The following is a 20,705-nucleotide window of genomic DNA, read 5'->3' as shown; positions in this document are numbered from 1 at the left end:
TTGAAAATTCTTACTGGCACAGGCTTATGAGGTTTCCAAATTCTCAGTTTCATCCAAAATGCCGAGTGAGGCCAGTAGTCACACCGAAGTGACAGATGCCACTATTGCGGACAATGAGGCGACCATCGAGCAGATGAAGGAACTCAAGTTCAACGAAAAGAATCTGATCATTTACACTCCGCCAGGAGTTAATGAAGAGCTATCCGCCAGATTTCTGAGCAGCTTCGCCTTTGTCACCTTCAAGCGAAGATCCCCAGGACTTTTAAAGGATTTGATCACTTTTCTGCAGGAGCGGGAGCCGGAAATTATTAAAGAGTGCGGAGACTATGCCCACTTCGATTTGAAGCGAACCATCTGGAGTCTGGAACTGCTGCGCGGAGAGATGATCAACAACGATGAGTTCCAGGTATTCCGGGTCAAGGCCCCGGACACCGAGAGTTGGAACAAGTTTCTGATGAATCTCAGCGAGGACAGGAGGCAATGGTTCTCCGCCGTTTGGATGCACGCCGAGTGCTACATGTACCGCCGCATCTGGTCGATCTTCCAGCGCTCAGAGACCCTCGTAAACTACGATTACTTCGGTGACCAAAAGATGTCGGCCGCCAGGAGAGTGACGCCCCAGATGAAGGACGTCCTGGAGGCCACCAGGAAGCTGGCCCGGAGCAAAGAGAACTTTCAGCAGCTGCTTAAACTATCCGCCTGGGGCAATCGCTATGACCTGTCCATGACAGACGCGGGTCCGAGTGCCAAGATATTCCGTCAGATTTCTAAATACGACAAGGATCTCCTGGCCGATCAGTCGTCGGATATATGGAAGGATCTCACGGAGGCCTGTGACCCCGTCTACGTGGACATCGTGTGTGATAATGCGGGCTTTGAGCTCTTTGCGGATCTTCTGCTGGCTGAATATATCATAGAATCGGGCTTGGCTCGACGAGTGCGGTTCCATGTGAAGGCCATTCCCTGGTTTATCTCAGACGTCACCCATCAGGACTTCCTCTGGCTGCTTGGCTACTTCCGCAAACATTGTATTCCTGAATTCAGGGCATTTGGCAAGAGGATTCAGGGCTACCTCCGCGATCGTTCGTTCATCCTGTGCGACAAGAGCTACTTCTGGACAAGTGGTCACGACTGCAGCCAGATGAAGCGGGTTCAGCCCTGTCTGTATGTCTACATCAGCGAGGCAGCCCTGGTGATCTTCAAAGGCGACCTCAACTACCGGAAACTTCTCGGCGACATCAACTACATCTCCACTGCCAAGTTTTCCGATTGCCTGCGGGGCTTTCAGCCAACCAGCGTCTGTGCCCTGCGGGTCATTAAATCGGATATCTACTGTGGGCTGCCCGTTTGCACGGTGGACTGGCTTACAGAGGACAATCCGGACTGGATGATCTCAGGCGAGAAGGCCGTCATTCAAGTGGCCATCAAGCACCGACTGTCAAGCGATTTCCTTGTTTGACCTCCAAAAAATATAAAACAGTTTAGTTTTGAATAACGCAATTAACAGCACACATATAGACAACATGTAGCCATTGTCGTTTTATTAATTTATCTCCTAAATGGTAGGCGGTGTAAGTCGTTAAAATAAGTATTGCAATCCGTAGTATAGACTACAACTAAACATTATCAAGTAAGTATGAGTGGTAGAAAAATATGTATGCTCTAAGACCATTTGTATAGCTATTTATATATTTATATGTATGCATGATCGCTGCGATGCTTCGAATAGTTCAAGTCTTATCAATTGCCGTTACAAGAAAATAAGGACAAATTTTAGGGGAAGAAAAAAAACAATTTACAATTTCATGCAATTTCTCATTAGATTTCAGTTTACACATCTTAGTAGCAATCATCTTTCTCCTTGCGTTTAGTATCATTAATTAAACGAAGTCCACTAAACACTAAATGGATATTCTGCGTTTCGTTTGGAGGGATTGCTGGCCGCTGGAGCTCACAACACGCAGTTGGGATTGAGCTGCTGATATGGCGTCAGATCTTTGGTGATCGAGAAGAGCGCTCCGTCGCGCACCATCTTGCACATGAGGGCGCCCAGGTTCTTGGCGTCGTCTATTCCCGAGTGGGCCCTGCCCTCGAAGGCCAGTCCCACGTGGGTCAGCGCATCGGTGAAGTTGCACGGCCGGTACTTGTACCACTCCCTATAGACGGCCCGCACGTCGATCCACTGGTTGAAGTAGGCCGCCTTGCGCATCCGCTTGCGGGAGCACTCCTTCGCCAGGCACATGCCAAAGTCCCAGTCGGTCCAGGTGACGAAGGCGCAGTTGCCCAGCAAGTTTGACTTGTTCATCTTCGGCAAGGTGAGATTGCGGGCGCGCAGCTCCTTGCGCAGCCACTCGTGGAACATCATCAGCGCCGTCTGGAGCGGAACTCCACTGTCCACGGTCTTCTGCTGGATGCCCGTCAGCTCTGTGCAGTAGCTACTCAGGCGCGGCGACTCGATGGGCAGGATATACTTGTGGAACTCGGCCTCGATCTTGCCCGTCTTTAGGTTAACCAGCACGGCTGGGAATTCTGGAAACGATATAAGAATACAATTAGTATTTTGTAACTTATGACGGAAATTGGGCTTATCAATCAAATGTAAATCGAGGAATCCGTCTTATTAGCTCACCAATGATCTCCGCCTCTCGCCATTGTGGTGGAGCCTGTTTCTCCCAGCAGGTTGCCTCAAAATCCACTGCAATTACGTATGTGTAGGGCTGCATGGCCAATTGCTTGGACTTGTTCTTTTTGGTTTTTAAGGGTACTGTGGACTCTGTGATTTCGGCTTCGTTGAACGAATCCTCGGGGTCATTAGCTCGATGATCTGGGCGACCTCCTTCCACGTAGATAGTATCGATCAGGCCCAGTTGTCTGCAAACCAACAGTAATTATGAAATATAAGCGTTAGTTCACGGTTGTTAGACGTATTTTTGTAAGTATTTTTTGTATATAATTTTTGATGGGAATTTTGTAGAAAATAGGTATGTTATTTTCAGAGCTACTTCTCCAGCTGACCTCAGCATATGAACAAACCAGATTGAAGTTATCTACAGCTACGACTACGAAATAGTTTTAGTGAAAAAAAGCGAGAAAAACCTAACCTCCTCCCTGATATATTTTCAGTGACTTGATTTCTATTGCTGTTTGCCGTAGCAAACAATCATGGGCTTGTTGTGCCACAAAAGGCCATTGGTTTCGGCGAGGGCCTGGGCTATGACCTCCGGTTCGTTGGGCCTGAGGAAAGTAACGAACGCCTGCCCCTTCATGCGACCCTGTTGCATGACCTTGATGTCCAAATGCTCAGGGGCAGTGTACTTGGCGTAGAGTTCCCTCAGCTGCTGGTCGGCCACGCTCTTGTCCAGGTTCTTAATATACAACTTGTTGCTTGGCTCGCCCGTTTTATAATTTTTATAGACAGGCAGGGCTTGGAGTTCGCTGCTGGATAGCCGCCCTTCTGGCTTGGAGGTGGCTTGAGCTTTTAGCCTTAGGGATTCTGGCAGTTTCAGTTCGATCTTGGGTGCATCAAAGGTGGGTTTTTGGATGTCCTGCTTGGGATTGGAGGTACTAGCTTGCTGGGCAGCCTGCTGCAGCATTTGACGGGTTCTCTTGAGGATCTTGGCATGGATTTTCTCGCTGGAAGCTGGTGCTGATAGCACTCGCTGCCTCTTGGCCCTCTTTTGCTCCTCATCCTCGCTCTCCAACTCGCTTTCCGATTCACTGGCCATCACCTCCGTTTGAGTGCCCACACTTTGGTGATGGTTCTGGACCATCAAGCCACTCGAACGCTTCTCAAAAGGTGGCTCCAGATTCATGCGGTTCATCAGGTGCAGAACTTGGTTATAGAACCGCGGGTTTGTCTGCAGATGCTCACCGATCCTGGCTAGAATATCCCCGTTGATGGGTGGATAGCTATAGCTGAGATATGGCGGCGGCGGCTGTGTGAAATCGGACTGACTATTGCAGGCATACAGCCTGCGAACGTACTTGTCGATTCCCGGATCCTGGTATCCAGCTCCAGCTGCAGCTCCCTGTGTCTGGGTGCACTTGCTGGCATTGGGGTCATCTGGGTCTGCATTGGGACGGGGTCCAAACTTGCTGACGTAGAGCGGTTTGTCCAGCATATCGCTGAGACCTTGAAGCTGCATCAAGGCTATTTCCGCGTCCCTGGGATCCTTGTACTCGATGAGCACCCTCTTCCGTCCGTAGGTGTTCAGCGACCGCGGCAGGACGAACTTGCACTCCTGCAGCAGCTGCGACAGCTCGTCCAGGGTGCAGGGCATCCGCCTCATGAGCAGCTTGCAGCTTGGCACACTCATTCTTCACAGAATTTCACAACTTTCAGTTTTTCGCAACTTCTAATAGCGCATGCGGGTGTGGGTGGCTTGAAATAGTGATGTACGAAAACATAGGTAGATAGGCGATAACTTTCGATGATTTCCCGCGCTTTTTATCGATGTCAATCGATGAATGTATCGGTTGTTCAAAGTTTAAACAGGTTACATATATACCTTTTGCATATACTGCTTCGAAAGTTTTTAAGACTTTTTTTGTAAAACATTTTTAATTTGTTATTTTGAAATTCAATAAAATACGCTTTTTAAAATTTAAAAATGGGTTTATTTTTGCAAAAATTACAAGGTTCAAGAGTATAGGGAATTAATACCGATCTCTAAGGCGACCGCGTTGCCAATCGGAGTACCGCTTGGCGGGATTTTCAAATGCAGTTACAGTTGCATGAGATTTTTGTTTGGTCGATAAAATCAGGTTGCATAAAGGCAAAAGCCGACGACTTTTACTTTCACTAATTGCACCGGCTAGCTCACTATCAGATTGCCATGTTTCTATTTTTGTCTACAGACAAAAGTTTAACAAAAACATTTTTATTTTAAAACATAATAAGATAACATCTGTACAAAAAACAAATGCTAGCCCAAGGATTTAAGAAACCTTACATTATATTTAAAAAAAAATAACATTTTAGAAGAAAATTAATTTTGAATAATATTATTATTTATTATTATATATATAATTTTTTTAATCTATTAATACAATACAGTACAGTATAACAGTAAAATAAACCGAAGAAAGTTGGAGTTACAGGAGTTCAACTGTGCGTCAAAAAAGATATCAGTCTGCCGTGGGGACTAAGTATTCAAAGACAAATAACCGAATCGCGTGCCATCGCCGGATAATCATACGACCTCTGCACTATACTATACATTTAAATGCATTAACTCCCCGTTGGGCTTTCTCGGCTGATTAGATCACTTTATACGGAGAGACTCTCAATTCGATTAGACTAATTTATCTATTTTCCAAAAGCCAAACGGCAGCCTCCGGAGTCAATGCACTTTTGGCGCACGCTCTGCGCACTTAATCAAATTGAATTACATATGAAAAATGCCTGACATGATCTGCTTTTTGATATATGGCACACACAAAGTGGTTATAAAAAGATCAGCACACACTCTCAAACGGCAGATTGCATAAAATTTGCAATGATTAAATGGGGGGAGGCGAAATGCAGGCGGGCAGAGTCGCACTTTCGCTTTTTACTGGCTTTTTGGGGGCGGCGGTGGACCGACCGGCCATATGCGGAAGTCCACTTTCGCACAAACAATACGAAATTGGATGAATGAACTCTGCGTCTCTCTGGCAGCCTGCACGGCACAAAAAAATAATAAAAAACAAAAAGGAAAAGCACTTTTAAATTCACTTTTACTTGCGCCAATTGAAACGAGTCCGCGCTGTCGGCTTTGCATTCTAAGTGACTTTAATGGGTTAAGCTATATTTAGAAAATTGCAACAAATTGCAAAGTGGGCGGAATGCCAGTGGAGCACAGCAATTTGCATGCGGAAAAGAGGTTAACTGGAGGAAGGATCAATTGCAAATAGAAATCGACCGAAGCAGGATTGGACAACAAGGATGGATTTGGTACTTCATTTTAGAAAAAGTCAAGAGCTAGGAAGTTTATAGGAAAACTGGTAACTCTACGGATAATAAAACAATATGTGCATTAAAGTCTTGGGATAGTACTAAAGGTTTTTAAAAGTTTTAATTGCTGATATTGAAAAAACAATATTTTTTATGTTCGTCATAAATTTAAATATGTCAATATTATAAAGAATGCTTTTTAAAATTTTTAATTTTTTTTTTAAATTGGTTTTTGGATTGTTTTGGCTTTGACTTTTATTACAAAACGTTAAGAGTTTTATTTATGAGAAGCTTAATTTTAATTAATGAGTGGCTTCCAAACTAATTTGCATTTTTACACTTATCAGAATAACAACCTCTTAGGTAACCTAGTTTATAGTTCAGTTTAGTACAGTATAGTCTCCACGCCCACTGGCTGTTTCACTTGAAAGAATCCTGAGTCAGCAACAGGTTTCCCAATTGGTCACCACCTCACCGAATTGTGCGCCAAGTGATGACAAGCCCCTTTTTACACATTCCATTAATTGGCCAACGAAAATGGCAGTAAAGTGCAATGTTCTTTGTCGCCGAACAATGTAGCTGTTATAATGACAAATCACACTACTGAAAGGCACTATTAATTAGCTACATAGTTCCCGAGGCCCGAACGGCAGTTAGCCGATTTGTAGGAACTATAATGAATTGGCCAAATGAGGAGCGTGCCCTGGCACAATGGAACCCACAAAACAATATTACAATTGCCTATAAATAGACCGGGGGCTTATGAATACATTGTACATATTGAGAGGAAATTTAGAAAAATGGGTAAATAAAAAAACAAGTAGCGCAATTTTCAAATGCAATTTAAATCAATTAAATTTCTTTATCCATGCAAACTGCTGCTGACATTTGTAGAAATAAGTACTGAGCCAAAACAAATAAAGCTGATAGATAATTGTACCAATATTTTGCGCTGCAGTTTAGGTTTTAGGGTTTGCATAGATCGGAACCCTTAATTTAAGAGATAAATTAATTTTAAAAATATTAACTAAGTTACAAGTATTGACCTAATCAATTTTGAATTGCCCTTTAACATTTGTTCTTGGTTTTAGGTATGTAGATAATGTTTTAACTTTCTTTTAGATTGGATTACATTTTTACAGATTTTTTAACCATCTAAAATGAAACCTTCTAGGGATTTGTTTATCGCCACAGATGATATATAGCATTTATAAAGAGTAAATATTATGTTTTTAGAGGAAATCGAGGAACACCTCTTGCATTTAAAAAATTGTAGAGGATGGCAATTGACATCCCCTTGAGATTGCTAATTGCCACTTGCCACTTGAATGTAGGGGTATTTATTTACGGATGATTACCGTCAAGGTCCTGAAGATGAGACGATTGACATGACTTGAGGCTGGGCCTATTTCAATTGATAGAAATTAGCCAGTATTTAAGGTTGAGAGGGGAGAATGCAGGGGGTTTTCCGCTGGATCAAATTATATATATTTATTGCGCATACGCCCAGCGTGCCGCGTGCATAAAAATTTATAAAGTCGGAGCCGGGCCAAAAATGTATGACGACCTTCTCCATGGAGGCTAGCCCCCGAACGACCCAATCTCTGGGGCTTCCCTCGGCCCCCCAAGTTCCAGACTGCACTCGTTTTGAGTATAATATTGAATATTGCAGTTGCAGTATACCCTTGATTCGGTTTTCGACCAGAATCACAGTCGTGGTGGTGGCGACGTGGTCGGAATGCAGTCGTATCGGTAGTATCGGTATGGGTACCCTATATAGGTATCCGTGAGTTTCGTGTGCGCCATGCTCTTGACTTTGGATAAGTTTGGTGAAAACTGCTTTCAGCCGGATTTCCCGCACTCTGTAGCCATCAGAAAACCAGACCCAGATTGCCAGCCAATGTCTGGGCATCGAATTGCGCTAAACGTTCATTGGTCAACTCTCCCCCGAGTTTGGAATCTTCTAGAGAAAATACTCTAGGATCGGCTGAGAAGGTCGATCTATCATGTTCTTTATTTCAGAAGAAATCACACGATACTTCGGCTAGAGTATACGCCATTTTCGTTGGGACTTCTCTGCACCCAATTGCTATATTTGATCTTTAATTTGTGCGCAGCAAACTTAGTGGTGTGTGTTTGCGTTTGATTCAATTGTTCGAAATTAGAGTCTATAAACTGACCAACAATAATAAATTTATTTGATTTCTGCTCCGTGCAAACGGGTTTTCACTGTTTCGGCATGCTTCCAATTGAGAAAGTTCCCACAGCTTTATTTACGACTTTTATAAAACTGACTGTAGGAGGCGTATCCGATTTTAGCCATTATGGTGTGGAAACTATAAATAATTTCAGTACTTGATAACAGAGTGTCGTTGTCGACGATTTGGGATCTTGATTTACGGGTATTTAATTGGAGAGGGGTTTTTAAATAAAGTTACAAACAAATTCGGGTATTTAAATGGAGTGGATGTTACATCGAAGCTTATGGTGTGATGTCTAGATATATATAGCATTTTTAAAGCATCCATAATTTTATAATATGGTATAAGTACTAATAACAGTCTATCATTTTCAACGCTCAAGGATCTTGAATTACGATTTTTTAATTGGTGTGAGGTTTTTATAAAATGGAATTTAAGGTATTGAACAACCCATATTTTTATAGATCTTTCAAGGGCGATGCACTTATCGGAGCTTGTACTGTTTTTTAAAGTGTTCACAAACATTACAATGTAATAAACTAAGGAAAAGAGGGTTGGGCGTGTTTGCTTGTTGGTTTTCCAAACAGGTTAGTGTGGGAATGAAAACTAGAATCCGAGCCAAGTGTGACAAGCTACGAAGTTGCGCAACTTTGTAATCGCCTATGGGGATTACTACATTTACTCACGAGTGGATGGCCAAGACCTCCCATTGATCGATCAGGTGCATCTTGGCCAAGACAGAGGAAGATCTATCCTATCTACCGACGATCTTTTGAAGACAACATACGACTTTTCTGCAGGGGAATGACAATTCGAACTGACACCGATACGACTATTTGGATTTATGGTTAGCAAACGTATAAAGCACAGATCTTGATTGGAAGCTTTTATTTCATCGCTGTTATTGCCGGCTTGAACGTTTCCATTTATAGAATACTACGCATTTCAATTAATAAAATAGTCATAATTAAATTAAAGAGTCGCCAGCACGAGTCGTATAACAATAAGGTCTCCCAGCAGCCCGAGATTACCGACATACGTGCATAGGTATGTAGACACGATCCATATGCAGGGTGGTGGTATTTACATAGTAACTCGAGACCATGTCGTCATATAGATTACCCGCTTTATCAATGCAGCCTCCCGTTTTACTTTTATTACATTTTCATTGTGGCCCACAAAAGTTTCCATTGCACATCTCTATAGTATATAGTATACCTATATAGTATAATGTATATATGCTTGTTTTTCATATGTGCGATGTGCAAATTGAACTAGCAGGTCAGGCGAGGACATATTGGGGCCATCGGGTTGAGATACAGTCGCATTCTTTGTGGATGCAATCTGCTGCACTTCTACAGCTTCCACTGGGGACTGTCATCCGTCAACTGACTAGAGAGATCTTGGGAGTGGGGAGTGGGGAGCCCGTGTTCCGTTCCAATTACACTCAATTACTAGAGTCCCTCCTATAGGAACTGCGATCTCAATTGCTCAAAGGCTGTAAAGTTATTTTTGGACCCCTGAGTGGAATTGTCAGGGGATGAGTCAGGCTATGGTAAACTATGGTAAATTCATTAGAAATCAGGTACAAATAATCTCTCAACTGCAGAATGAACCGCCCTGAACCAGCTCCAAACCAATTCGAAACCGAATGACTCGGGGATTTCGCCATTAATCCATGCCGTAATCTAAATTGCATGTGGCACTATATATATGGCATGTAGGATAGTCCCGATTTCTGATGTTTGATTCCTGAACACGCGGCCAATCAGTCAGCGGGTCATCAATCAACTGATCGCACATTTAACGCCTGTACGCCGCTTGATTAATTTAATCATGTGTGATTTGCGATTGTTTACTTTGCAAGCGTAAACAAAGTAAGCAGCATAAAAAAATATACACCCAATCGAACTCAGTGATGAATGGATAAGTACGACGTTGGAAATTCGATTCCCGGATAGATAGTGCTTGTTGTTTTAGTAGTTGTAGGTGTTTGAAAAGGCAACAAACGAAATTGAGAAGGTAAATAAATAGATTGTTAAACAATAGGAGATTATCCTTATATCAGAATTAATTGAATATAATTATTGTATGACATGTTACTGCTAGTAACTTGCTTATTATTATGCAGTTCAACTGCTTCTTAGATAATTATTATCTTTAGCTAGTGATTATATTTGTTTACGAATACGTATTGGTTCTTACCAGTTACAAAACTGGTATTTTTATTGATCTTGCCAAATAAATGTGTAATTCAGAGCAAGGATGTTTATTTTGATATATTTTAATTATTATATAAATTTTGTATGTTGTTAATGATAAATAAAAGAATTTATTTTAAGATCATAAAAAAAATTATTAAGTTAAACAAAGATAAATTATTTATATCTTAGAGGAGTTTGTTGTTGTTTTCGATCCTGTAGCTGTCAATATTATTGCTGATTTATAGAGTTACACGGCATCGTTCTTATCACAATATTGTAAATTGTTTATGATAATAAAATATAGCTTAAGATCATAAAAATAATATATAGGGGAGTTTTCTTTGTTGTCTTCGATCCTAAAGCAATATTATCAATATATTTCTAGAGTTCTTGAGAACTTCTAGCTATATGTTAAGTGCGTTTCAGGGGCGATAAAGTGCATTGACCAACATCAATATCAACATCTCAGCGCTGGGTAAATAAATATTTGCCTTAAAGTTATTACACGGCCTCAAGCGCTTTGCTGTTGACCAAGCGGCAACAAAAAGGCCAGGGCCGGATTTTCCAGAACTCGGCGGAAAACGAAAATGACAAATGGGGTCAGTTCGGGTCAGCCTGTCAGGATGACGACGCAGGCGAAGGAAAATCAATTTTTCGGGGAAGCCCCCTTTTTCAGGTGGCAACTCCGCCCCTGGCTGGCTAAATAGCGGTTTGTTAAGTGGTAAAGCAAAGAGCGAAAAGGGGACCGAGTGTTTTAACGGAAAAGTTTCCTATATTTAGGTGATATTATCAGAGGACTCACCTTGCCAGTCTTATCAAGGCCATTTTTGTTGCTCGATGCGAGTCGATTCCTCCGATTCTTCGTAATTGACTTTTATTTTTGGCAGGACCACTGTTATTATTTATTTCCTCTTGGTTTTTGTTTTTGCTGTTTTGGCAGTGCAAGTAACGGTAACTAGGCGAAGGGGCTCTTTTGTTGTCTGCTCACTCACACACACACGCGACTACGAGACGCACACACACACACGCACACAGGGACAGTTATTTCAGCCGGCACAACAACAAAGCTGCGCTTTTTCGATATTTCCTCAGTGGTTTTTTAGCCGATTTACTATTTATTTAGCTCGTTTGTTTACATTTTCCCACACGCACAGCAGGTATCTTCTCTTGATTCTTTTGTACAACTTTGCAGCCCAGCGCATTTGTGGTAAATAGGTGTTGCAATCGGCAGTTGCAATATAGTCGCAACGTCAACCGGTCAATAAAGTTGCACTTTTGATATCCGCATCGTTTGCGCGCTGGCAGCCTGCTTGTAGAGTAGTTCACTGTGCTCCTCGATCGCGGTCCGCATTTATTATTCGGTTTTAACTCGCTCGAAGCCCGTTCACAAGTGCAGCGGCATTAAATCGGCGAAATATATATGACATATGGGTATTTACATATATATATGAGGCGACCAGCTGTTGCAGCCGAGGCGCAAACCATCAGCTGGCCACCCAAAACGCCAACCATCAAGGTTCCCTTTTTATCCGCAGTAGCGCTTTACGCCATTGAATCATTTGGGGTATTCCTTAAACGGTTGACTTTTGAATTTAGATACCTCACCTTAACAATCAATTAGTAGAACAAAACAGGTGTTTTTACCTCTTATACACACAAACCATTAGTAGATAGCATTATTCATTCAATGTAACCAAAGTTTCTAGATTTAAAGGGCTCTAAGCAATATTGCCGAACAAAATGCTTTCAGTTTTAATATTGTTATTATGCTTAAGCAATTTTTATCTTAAATATAATTGTTAAACTTAAACTTCGAGTATAAAAAGAATCTGTTCTGTCGATCAGAATTATAAAATACAAATTTGAAATTGTAAAATTCTGCAAACCACGCTTGTCACTTAACTGAAAAGAATTGTATTGGTATCCAAATGACAAATTTGTCTCATGAAACATATATAAAAAGATTTAAATTCGACAAGAAAAAAAATCCCTGACACTTGACACGTATTATATTTTATTTTAAATAGAATTTATTTGCCAAAATGTGGGAGCAGCTGGCGCAATATCGCAATCACTTCCTGCAGCACGAGATTAAGGATGTGCTGAAACCGACTTCGATCAACAGCCAGCAGAACAAGGGTAAATAAAAGAGTTTGGTCTGAACATCGGCATTACCGAAATTTATTTTAGAGTGGGCTCTGGACATGGAGAAACGCAATATCTGCAAGTGTGTCCCGTACTGCTGCACTTCCACCTCCACTCACCTGGAGGATCGGGCTCAATTGGCCTACGGATGGTTTGCACTGCCCAAATTGCTGAAGGAACTGGATAGTGACGTTCGCCTGACCCACTGGAAGGCAGTCGTCTCGTTGACCGAGTTTCTTCTTAACCCTCTGAATGCCCAGAGGGCCATTACTGAAATGGACATTGTGAGAAAGTGGGTAAGTAACTCGGGGAACTATCGCCAATCTATTAAGTTTTCCTTTTTAACAGGTTGAAAAATGCCTTTATGCGTATGAGATTAAAGCTTCACAAGGAGGAACATCGGGAGGGGGAGATGTATCTGAAGATTTATAGTAATTTGAGGGTTCTTTAAATGTGTTAGGGCAATATTAAACTTCCTTGGTTTTGAACACAGACATACTCTCCCGGAATTTCGATGGAGCTGAGAATATTGCCAACCGCAAGTGTCTGAGGATCGAGTTTTATAAAATAATTCATAATCAAGAGAACATTAAAGATGATCTAGCTTCAGAGATTCTGCGTAACTTGACAGGAAAACCAAAAGGTAAACCATTTGTTAATAAAATCCTTTTTACCAATCAAATCAGTGCTTGAAATCAAGCAATATGTTTATAGATTTCGAGATCGCAATACTTTTCATAGGGACAACATTTTTTAAAGATTTCAGATTAAGAATTTGATATGCTCATAACTATAATCATCATAATTATCATAATTATAAGCCAATTTATTTTTGCAGTTTCCATTTAATCACTGCCATATATTTTGTACCCTCTTTTCCATGAAGAATTTTGATTTCTTATTATTTTTAAAATATCCCTTTAGTTCTGGGAATTATCCTGGAGGATCCCGAGAACTTTTCAGCCCTGGCTGGTATTTTCAAACAGGATCCCTGCCGCCCGCACTATCCCCAACACTTGTGGCACCATCTGTGTCATCTTCTCGAAGTGGCACCCGAGCAGGGAATCGAACTGGGTTTCTTCGAGCTGCTCCACTCGAGGATCCTGAACCGCCTGTCCAACTTTTGGGACATGGCCACCAAGGCGTTTGCCCTGCTTCTCTGCTGTGTAGAGGGTCAGCGGAGATTCGATGCGGTGGACGGGGTGAAGCTCCTGTACGATGTATTTGCCCAAGCCGACGAAAACCCAAGGAAGTTGCTGCCCCGCCAGAAGGTGGAGAACTGGGAATATACGGTTTTGGCTCTACTAAATGGCCTACACAGCAAACGGGCCTTGTGGCGCAGCAGGGAGTTCACCCAACTGCCGTGCTACGTGGGTCGCCTCATGGAGTCCACGGTGGACAATCCCCGCCTGCAACTCTACTGCCTCAAGGTGTTCCGCGAACTGGGCGTAATGCCCTGCATCAAACGCTATATCATAGGCAACTGGTTGGAGGACATCTGCAAGTTGTTCTGCCTGGATGCGGAGGCGGAATGCGCCAGGGATTCCTTGGTCGACTGGCTGCGTCGGGATATAGCCGATAGCAGCTAACTACCCATAGTATTTACTTTCGTTTCAATCTGATGTTTGCCACCCCGAAACATCGCATTTCCCCGCTTTCGAACCGCTCAGATAAAACCGTTTCAAAAACCACCCCTCAAGTTGTCCCAAAAAGAGAAACCGGTTAAATTTAGGGGTAAACCCGGTTTAAAGAGCACACAATTGAAGAGAGCTTTCTTAACTACCGTCAGCTGTTATCTTCGGTTGCAAAATAATGCAAATTGTGGTAAAAATTTAACACCTCTTAGGTCTATGGTATGTAAATTACTCAAAAATTATGTTTAATGTTGATAAAATCCAAAATTAAAATCGTTTTTCTGCGCACAAAGTCTGGTCACTTGTAAAAACAGAGGGTTTATTGATGTTATTGGCTATTTATGGATGGATGGATAAATGCAGAGTGTGAATTGTCAAGCAGAAGGCAGGAAACTTTTCCAATTTCCGATGGACAATAATGAGCAGTGGCATCGCCAGGATGCCAGGACACAAGGATGCAGTGCTGGCAGGACGACCACCGCAAAAATAACAACAAAAGTGGAAAAGTAACAACCACTGACCAGAGTTGCCACAGTAACCACAGTTTGCGGTTCCTGCCAAGCCTTCAGTGCGCTGTTTTTTTCACATCTACATATTTTAATATCTATCCCTTCATATATATGAAGCCATTTTTTCCGTATTATTTTTCTGCGGTGACAAACTTGGCACCGAGTTGCAGTTCCTTTTTTAATTTATTTGGATTGGCTTGGGCTGGGTTGGAGTCGGGATAGGGATTTTCTTGTCCCAGGCCCACATTTCGCATTCAATCGCCAAGTTTTGTGCCTTGTCATCGGTGGGATTCTTCTTGGTAGCAATTTTCCAAAGTCCCTGCTGCCCGAGACTCTTTTGTGAACTTTTTAATTACCGCTGCGAGTTTGCCTTGTTTTCTTTTCGGACTTTTCTTTTTCCCTTCGTTTTTTTTGCTCTCAGCTTCCCCATTTTTCAAGTTGTTTATGAAATATTTTATGGAAATTATGCAAAACTTGTTTACCAGACTTCATATTCAGCACTCGCCACTCTCCATCAGCCATTTCGCCATTTGGCGCCTTCAAACAAAGTTCCTCACTTTTTGCCACTCAAATTAATTGCATAACAAATTGTGTTGATGAAGTGCAAGAATGCCGGAGTACATACAACTAAAATGTTCTTGGCCATGGGACCATTGAGTAGGGGTTTGTTTCCTGGTTAATATACTTTATTTGATGCCACGGCCCTCAACAAGTTGTACAGTGCAGCACACTTTCGGGAAGAGTTCATAAACAAATAAGGATAAACACGAATTTGAAAAGGGCTTAAATCATTTTGAATGGAGAACGGGCTATCATTAATATTAAATAAATATATGTCTAAAACATATATTTTTCATTTAAGTCATACTTAATTAAAAATACTAAATGAAAATGAATAAATTATGATACTTTATTAAATGAAAAGAATATATTTCTAATAAAGATCTCATATGACACTACATTATTATAGTAAACTATGATGGTATACCATGATATTTGCTTCTGAAATAAAATACTGACTGCGAGACTCCAGAACTGGTTCCCTTTTGCCTTTTCATAAGAGAGCAGCCCTAATTGGTGAACATCAGAAGGCCATTATGGGAGCATTGCCCACCTAACGATGGCCATTACCACGGGGGATACCTTCAGGGGAACCTCCAGTCGAGGGCTCCATTTCATCGATGGCCCTGTTCCGCTCGCTTCGCCTGAGCAACCGTTACATCAGCAGGCACGTTCTCCTCCTGCTGCGTTTTTACCTGGCGCAGTTCTATTACCTGGGATTGATGCGACTGCGCTACGAGGAGTCCCGAAACGAGATGCGTTTGACCTACTGGAGTGTCACCGTGTCCCGGATGATTGGCCTGTGGTGCGCCTTCTTCTTCAGCCTGGCCCTACTGGACCCCTATCCCCTGATGCTCCATATCCAGCTGCTGGGATTCATCTGCTGTCTGTTAATCCAGCCGAGGAGAGTCGTGGAGGAGCGAACAAGGCTGATGAATCAAGTCCTGCGACTTTCACCGCGACTCTATCGATATTGCCGACAAAAGTTGCACTTGTCCTGGGCCTTGGTGCTCCAGTTGCTGATCAAGTTACTTACCTTCCGGATGTTCTACGAGAATCTTCTGGGACCCAGGGACACCAGCTGGAAACTGCTCTTCATTGTTTTCTTCGTGGTGCCCGTTTCTCTGGCCATTTGGGCAATGGATGTCACTTCACATCTGATTGGCATTGTCCTCGCCCTCCTTCTCAATTCCTTTGAGCTGGTTAATGTAGAAATGGCAACCATCGATGAGAGGCTTTGTCTAGAGATCCTGCGATCGAATTTTGGAGCAATACGAAGGCTGCAGAGACGCCAGATCTTCCTGCAGCGATTGCACCGATCCTATGTTCAGGTGACTCAGGAAACGATCGACTGTCTGAGCACCCAGTTGGTTTTGATCCTTCTCTACAACCTGAGCACCATCTACACCTTTTCGAGTGGAGAGTGGCGATGGATCCTCCAGATGGGGGTCATCGTCAACAATCTCAGGTCACTCCTGCACACCCTCGATGATCTGGTGGCCATCACTAAAGCTCCTCAGAACACCTCCTGGATGCACTTGTCTCAGCTGCTTCAGTTCGAGAAGGTCCTGGCCAGCCAGGATGGCTGGAACTTAAGGAATTCAGATGTAGAATCCAGGATACCGATAGTTTTGGTCAGGACATACGGCGCTGTTGCCTCCAACGAAGTCCTCTGGTCCTCGGATTGGTTTCTCCCAACAGACGACTCCTGTTTCGCATCGCCTTTGCCTTCTGCACCCTTTTGCATCTTCACTACATGCTGAAGAAATCGGCCTTAGTAGCCGAGAAGGAAATCTTGATCAGTATCGAAATCAATCTAAAGCCTAAACATTAGATTGCTTATAAAAAAGATGTTAGTAAGGATGGGCAGACTAAAGGGTTAAGGAAGAGTTTCTGTTACAAGTATCCAGTAACTCATTAGGATTAGGATAAGGGTGAAATATTTTCTTTCATGATTAATGAACCCCCAGGGCTCTTGTTTATTAAACCAACGAAAGTTGCTCCTCGCGAGGACACTTAACCCCGTGAACTGCGTAGTTCTCCGCCAAGAAATGCCCATTTCTCACACGCTTTGATTAACTTTGTGCAGGATGTCTTGGGTCGGCTTTAAGACATTTATCATCTATTTATTGCACTCCAAATACTATTTGTTCGATGTAACACGCACTTTACAAGCTCCAGTTTGCTCCACGGGTGCTGGAGGGTCTTCTGCCGAACTGGCGGGTAATTTTAAATAATTTATGCATTCGCCCCTGCCGTAACATGCACAAAAATAACAAGGGATGCTTCCTTATTTCCCGGCCACCCCGCAGTGAGCTGCTCCCTGATATATGTAATTGCATGGCTGGCCGAGCACTTGAGGTGCCGGGTTCGGGTCCCGGGCTCCTCGAGCCCCCTGCGATCCTCACACATGCCCATCCTTCCTTCCTTCCGCTCTGTTTTCGCCTTTCTCCGTCGCCAGGATGTGGGGATGCGATCCATAAATCATTTTTAAAACATTACCTCAGCGAATGCGACTACGTAGAAGTATTTTATGTATACAATTTTGCACCTTCTAAGGCGGCACAAGATTTATAGGAAAGTGGCTCCGGGGACTTGCAAACATTATACTCTCCAGGACTGTCACACGAAGGTTGATTAAATTTTTCAGCCACTTCAATTTATGGCCTCTAATGCTCTTTATTTCTTTTACTTTCTTTTGCCAAATAAACATTGAAAATCAATTAAACTTTTATGCACACAAAGGCAGAGAAGAGCAGTGAAACAAAAAAGGTTGCTGTGGCCATTTTAATTGAATTTAGTGGGGTGATAAAATAAAACATTTTATTGGAGCTTTGACGCTGATTCAAGTTTAAAGTTTTGATTGTTTAGGGAGAACTTCAACTTCTTATCCGATATCTTTTATCTGCTTTGGGTTCCTTGGGGTCCTCATTCACAGCAAAAGACAATAGAGTGTGACAAGTGGCGGAGAAAGGGGAAAAGTTTCCCTTCGCACTTGTTGTTATTCAAGGAATTTACACTCTGCCGAAAAGCCAATAATTTGCCTTAGTCCAGCTTTGAACATAATGTAAGTTATGCCAGCCACGAAATTAGGCCGCTGGCAACGAGGAAAGCGGATAAATATATACGTATACAATATAGGGGGAATTTCTGGAAGGAGCTGAGAATAAGGGAGCTAAGCCATGGGCAAAAGGCCTTTGTATAAATCTCTTTAATTTATTAGATTTCATTAGACATTTTGGCGTTGAGTCTGGCCGCGGGTGGTGCCAGAATTCGGTGGTTCCACCGCCGTTTTTGTATTAACAAGCTCGAAACATGACTTTCCCTTGTGCCGCCATAAAAAGTAATAATGTGGCCGTAAAAGCGTTAGCCAAGGGGCAAGAAAAGGGCGAAGATAAAAGGCCAACGTAATGAAGGTGGCTGGCCAACGAAAGTGTAGCATACTTTTCTGGGCTTGCCTTTGCTTTTTGGTTTCATCAAATCAAAGTTAGTTTTTAAGAGAGAGAATATATGAATTAAAATATATAAGTTTATTTTTATAGAAACTCAATATATTTTACTAAAAATATTATCATTTTTTTACTTTTATAAAAAGTACAGACGATTTAATAGTTCATTTAAATATTCAAAATTATTAATATAAATACAGAAAATTAAAAGAATTCGTCTAGAATAACACATTTATTTTATTTATATGCATGAAAGTATGTGTATAATAATTAAGCTTACATTTGCCTTTATTCATAAAAAAATATTAGAATATTTTATGACAATGATGTCTGTTCATAAAACATAAAAAGCAGTGCCGGACAAAATCGAGCTGTTCCAAAAATTAAACCCCAAATTTAAATACAATTTAACGATATGGGCCAGGGCCCATATCTTTGGCAGTTACGCCACGCACATGCATGTATAATTTAGGATCACTCCAAATAAATTACACACTCAACGATGTCATGCCCACACACACACTTTCTGAGAGTCGGAGAAAGGGCACGGAGAAAGGAGAAAGGCAACAACGTTGTAATCAACAAAATTACACTAAAATACAAAGCAAAAAAAAGGGGGAGAAATAAATTTGACACGAATGCGTCGACGAGGATGACACAAAAGCGGCACCTACCAAAGAACCCCTTCCAATCTGCCCCCAAACCCCAGTTTCCCACCGACTCCTGCCCCCTTTTCACCCGTTTTTTACCTACCCCCTTTTCTCCATGAAAGCCAAAGTAAAAATGGCACAACGCTCGAAGCCAAACAATGTAAAAGTTGCTGCCAGGACATGACGAGGCGAGCAAGTGGCATGCTCCTGTAGGTGTGCAACTGAGCCAGTGCACTGAGAAAAATACTGAAATTGTGCAAGCGCACTGCACAGTAAGAAAAAAAAAATAGTTTATAAATGCCATTAAACTAAAATATTAAAAGATTCTTCAAATGGGAATTATTTGGATTTAGTATCATATTGTTAAAAACAGTTGGAACTATTTGATTTTACAGAATAAGAAAGAACTTATATGTTTAAACGAATAAAAATACTTTTTAAAGGTAGTTCTTTTTAAACGCTTTTAACCAATAAATATTTATTAATGTTATGGTAATGTAAGATATATTTTCGGTTTCATAAAAAGTGTTCATTATTTTTACTAAAAGGGGTGAAATTACTTTCATCCCAAAAGGCAAGATTAGTTTTATTTTAAATAAATTACTTTAAAGAGTAAAGACCCTCTATTTAAACAACAATATAGGTTACATATTTATTAAAACAGACAATTCCGAATAATAAATTTTGTAAGGTCGTATTATATGTTTGCTTAAAATAAATAAATTGCTGATATAATAAAAACCTTTTTTTGTTTTTTTTTTATTCAAGGAAAATAAGGCCCTGTATGTGGACGAGAGTGTTTGCCTGCGTGGGTGTGAGTGAGTGTGTGTCATGTGCGACACTTTGTAACATATTTTTTCTCATTTGTTTTCTCGCGCGTCTGTCTGCGTGTGAGTGTGTGCCTCTTTTTCGGCGTCACTCGTCATGGTCTCCCACCCTCTCCTCTCCTTCCCTCATTTCTTCTCTCTTCCCCTTAATGTCACTTCACCTGTGTGAGTGTGTGCTTGTGTGTTGCGTGACAAAAACAACTTGGTACACACACAGCGAGGCCCACTTACACATACATGTGACCTACCGCCCACCACCCCCGCGTATCAATCAGTTAAAAATATTTTACGCTGCCAAAGGTTGCCAAAAAAAGAAGAAGAACCACCCCCCAAGGGGTGGCCCACCTTTGTTGTTGCTGTAATTTTTATGGCTACATTTATAACATTTATTTTGTATTTTTACGAGCTGAATTGTCTTTTGTTGCTTTATTATTATGTCTCACTTCGGCTTTTTATGAGAGTTTTCCTGCTCCCAAACAACAAAAATAAACAGGACAGAAAGGAAAACCTTTCCCAAGTGTAACCGAAATCCAAATTGCCACGCAGGGTAATGACATTATAAGTGTGCCCCTGAGGGGGGAGGGAAAAGG

General features: G+C 41.8%; 4 protein-coding genes across 6 annotated transcripts; 3 read left to right on the top strand and 1 right to left on the bottom strand.

The window, feature by feature from the left end:
* Positions 1-58: 58 nt before the first annotated feature.
* Positions 59-1,528, top strand: LOC108009557 (damage-control phosphatase ARMT1). The gene has a single exon (XM_017074018.3). It carries the CDS (start codon positions 59-61, stop codon positions 1,457-1,459), a length of 1,401 nt encoding a protein of 466 aa, XP_016929507.2. The 3' UTR covers positions 1,460-1,528.
* On the bottom strand, positions 1,481-11,720 carry LOC108009560 (3'-5' exonuclease Snipper). 3 transcript variants are annotated; one of them, XM_017074022.4, is made up of 3 exons: positions 11,143-11,720; positions 2,630-2,871; positions 1,481-2,529 (listed from the first exon to the last, which is right to left on the bottom strand). In XM_017074022.4, the coding sequence occupies exons 1-3, from the start codon at positions 11,163-11,165 to the stop codon at positions 1,952-1,954; spliced, it is 843 nt and encodes a 280-aa protein (XP_016929511.1). In that variant the 5' UTR covers positions 11,166-11,720; the 3' UTR covers positions 1,481-1,951. The 3 variants fall into 3 exon arrangements, with proteins under 3 accessions (XP_016929511.1, XP_016929510.1, XP_016929509.2); XM_017074021.4 differs by lacking the exon at positions 11,143-11,720 and adding an exon at positions 3,985-4,383; XM_017074020.4 differs by lacking the exons at positions 1,481-2,529; positions 11,143-11,720 and adding an exon at positions 3,102-4,413 and having other exon boundaries at positions 2,775-2,871.
* LOC108008740 (uncharacterized) lies at positions 11,650-14,405 on the top strand. The gene is made up of 6 exons (XM_017072638.4): positions 11,650-11,771; positions 12,368-12,479; positions 12,531-12,777; positions 12,834-12,916; positions 12,979-13,128; positions 13,410-14,405. Exons 2-6 carry the CDS (start codon positions 12,383-12,385, stop codon positions 14,072-14,074), a joined length of 1,242 nt encoding a protein of 413 aa, XP_016928127.2. The 5' UTR covers positions 11,650-11,771; positions 12,368-12,382; the 3' UTR covers positions 14,075-14,405.
* Positions 14,406-15,809: 1,404 nt separating this feature from the next.
* Positions 15,810-17,023, top strand: Grl58a (Gustatory receptor-like 58a). Its single transcript, XM_017072065.3, is given in 2 exon segments — positions 15,810-16,764; positions 16,767-17,023. Coding segments are annotated over 2 exon segments (1,212 nt in total).
* Positions 17,024-20,705: the final 3,682 nt, after the last annotated feature.

The sequence above is a fragment of the Drosophila suzukii genome, chromosome 2R (assembly GCF_043229965.1).
Source record: "Drosophila suzukii chromosome 2R, CBGP_Dsuzu_IsoJpt1.0, whole genome shotgun sequence".
In the NCBI taxonomy this organism is placed as follows: domain Eukaryota; kingdom Metazoa; phylum Arthropoda; class Insecta; order Diptera; family Drosophilidae; genus Drosophila; species Drosophila suzukii.
Note: the sequence above shows the minus strand (reverse complement) of the source record. Positions and strands in the feature narration are given on the sequence as shown.

Excerpts from the sequence above, each read along its gene's own strand:
- LOC108008740 (XM_017072638.4), top strand. The coding sequence starts at position 12,383 with ATGTGGGAGCAGCTGGCGCAATATCGCAATCACTTCCTGCAGCACGAG. Across the intron at positions 12,480-12,530 it reads CAACAGCCAGCAGAACAAGG|AGTGGGCTCTGGACATGGAG; the intron begins GTAAATAAAAGA and ends AATTTATTTTAG. Across the intron at positions 12,917-12,978 it reads GATGTATCTGAAGATTTATA|ACATACTCTCCCGGAATTTC; the intron begins GTAATTTGAGGG and ends TTTTGAACACAG.
- LOC108009560 (XM_017074020.4), bottom strand. The coding sequence starts at position 4,316 with ATGAGTGTGCCAAGCTGCAAGCTGCTCATGAGGCGGATGCCCTGCACC.
- LOC108009557 (XM_017074018.3), top strand. The coding sequence starts at position 59 with ATGCCGAGTGAGGCCAGTAGTCACACCGAAGTGACAGATGCCACTATT.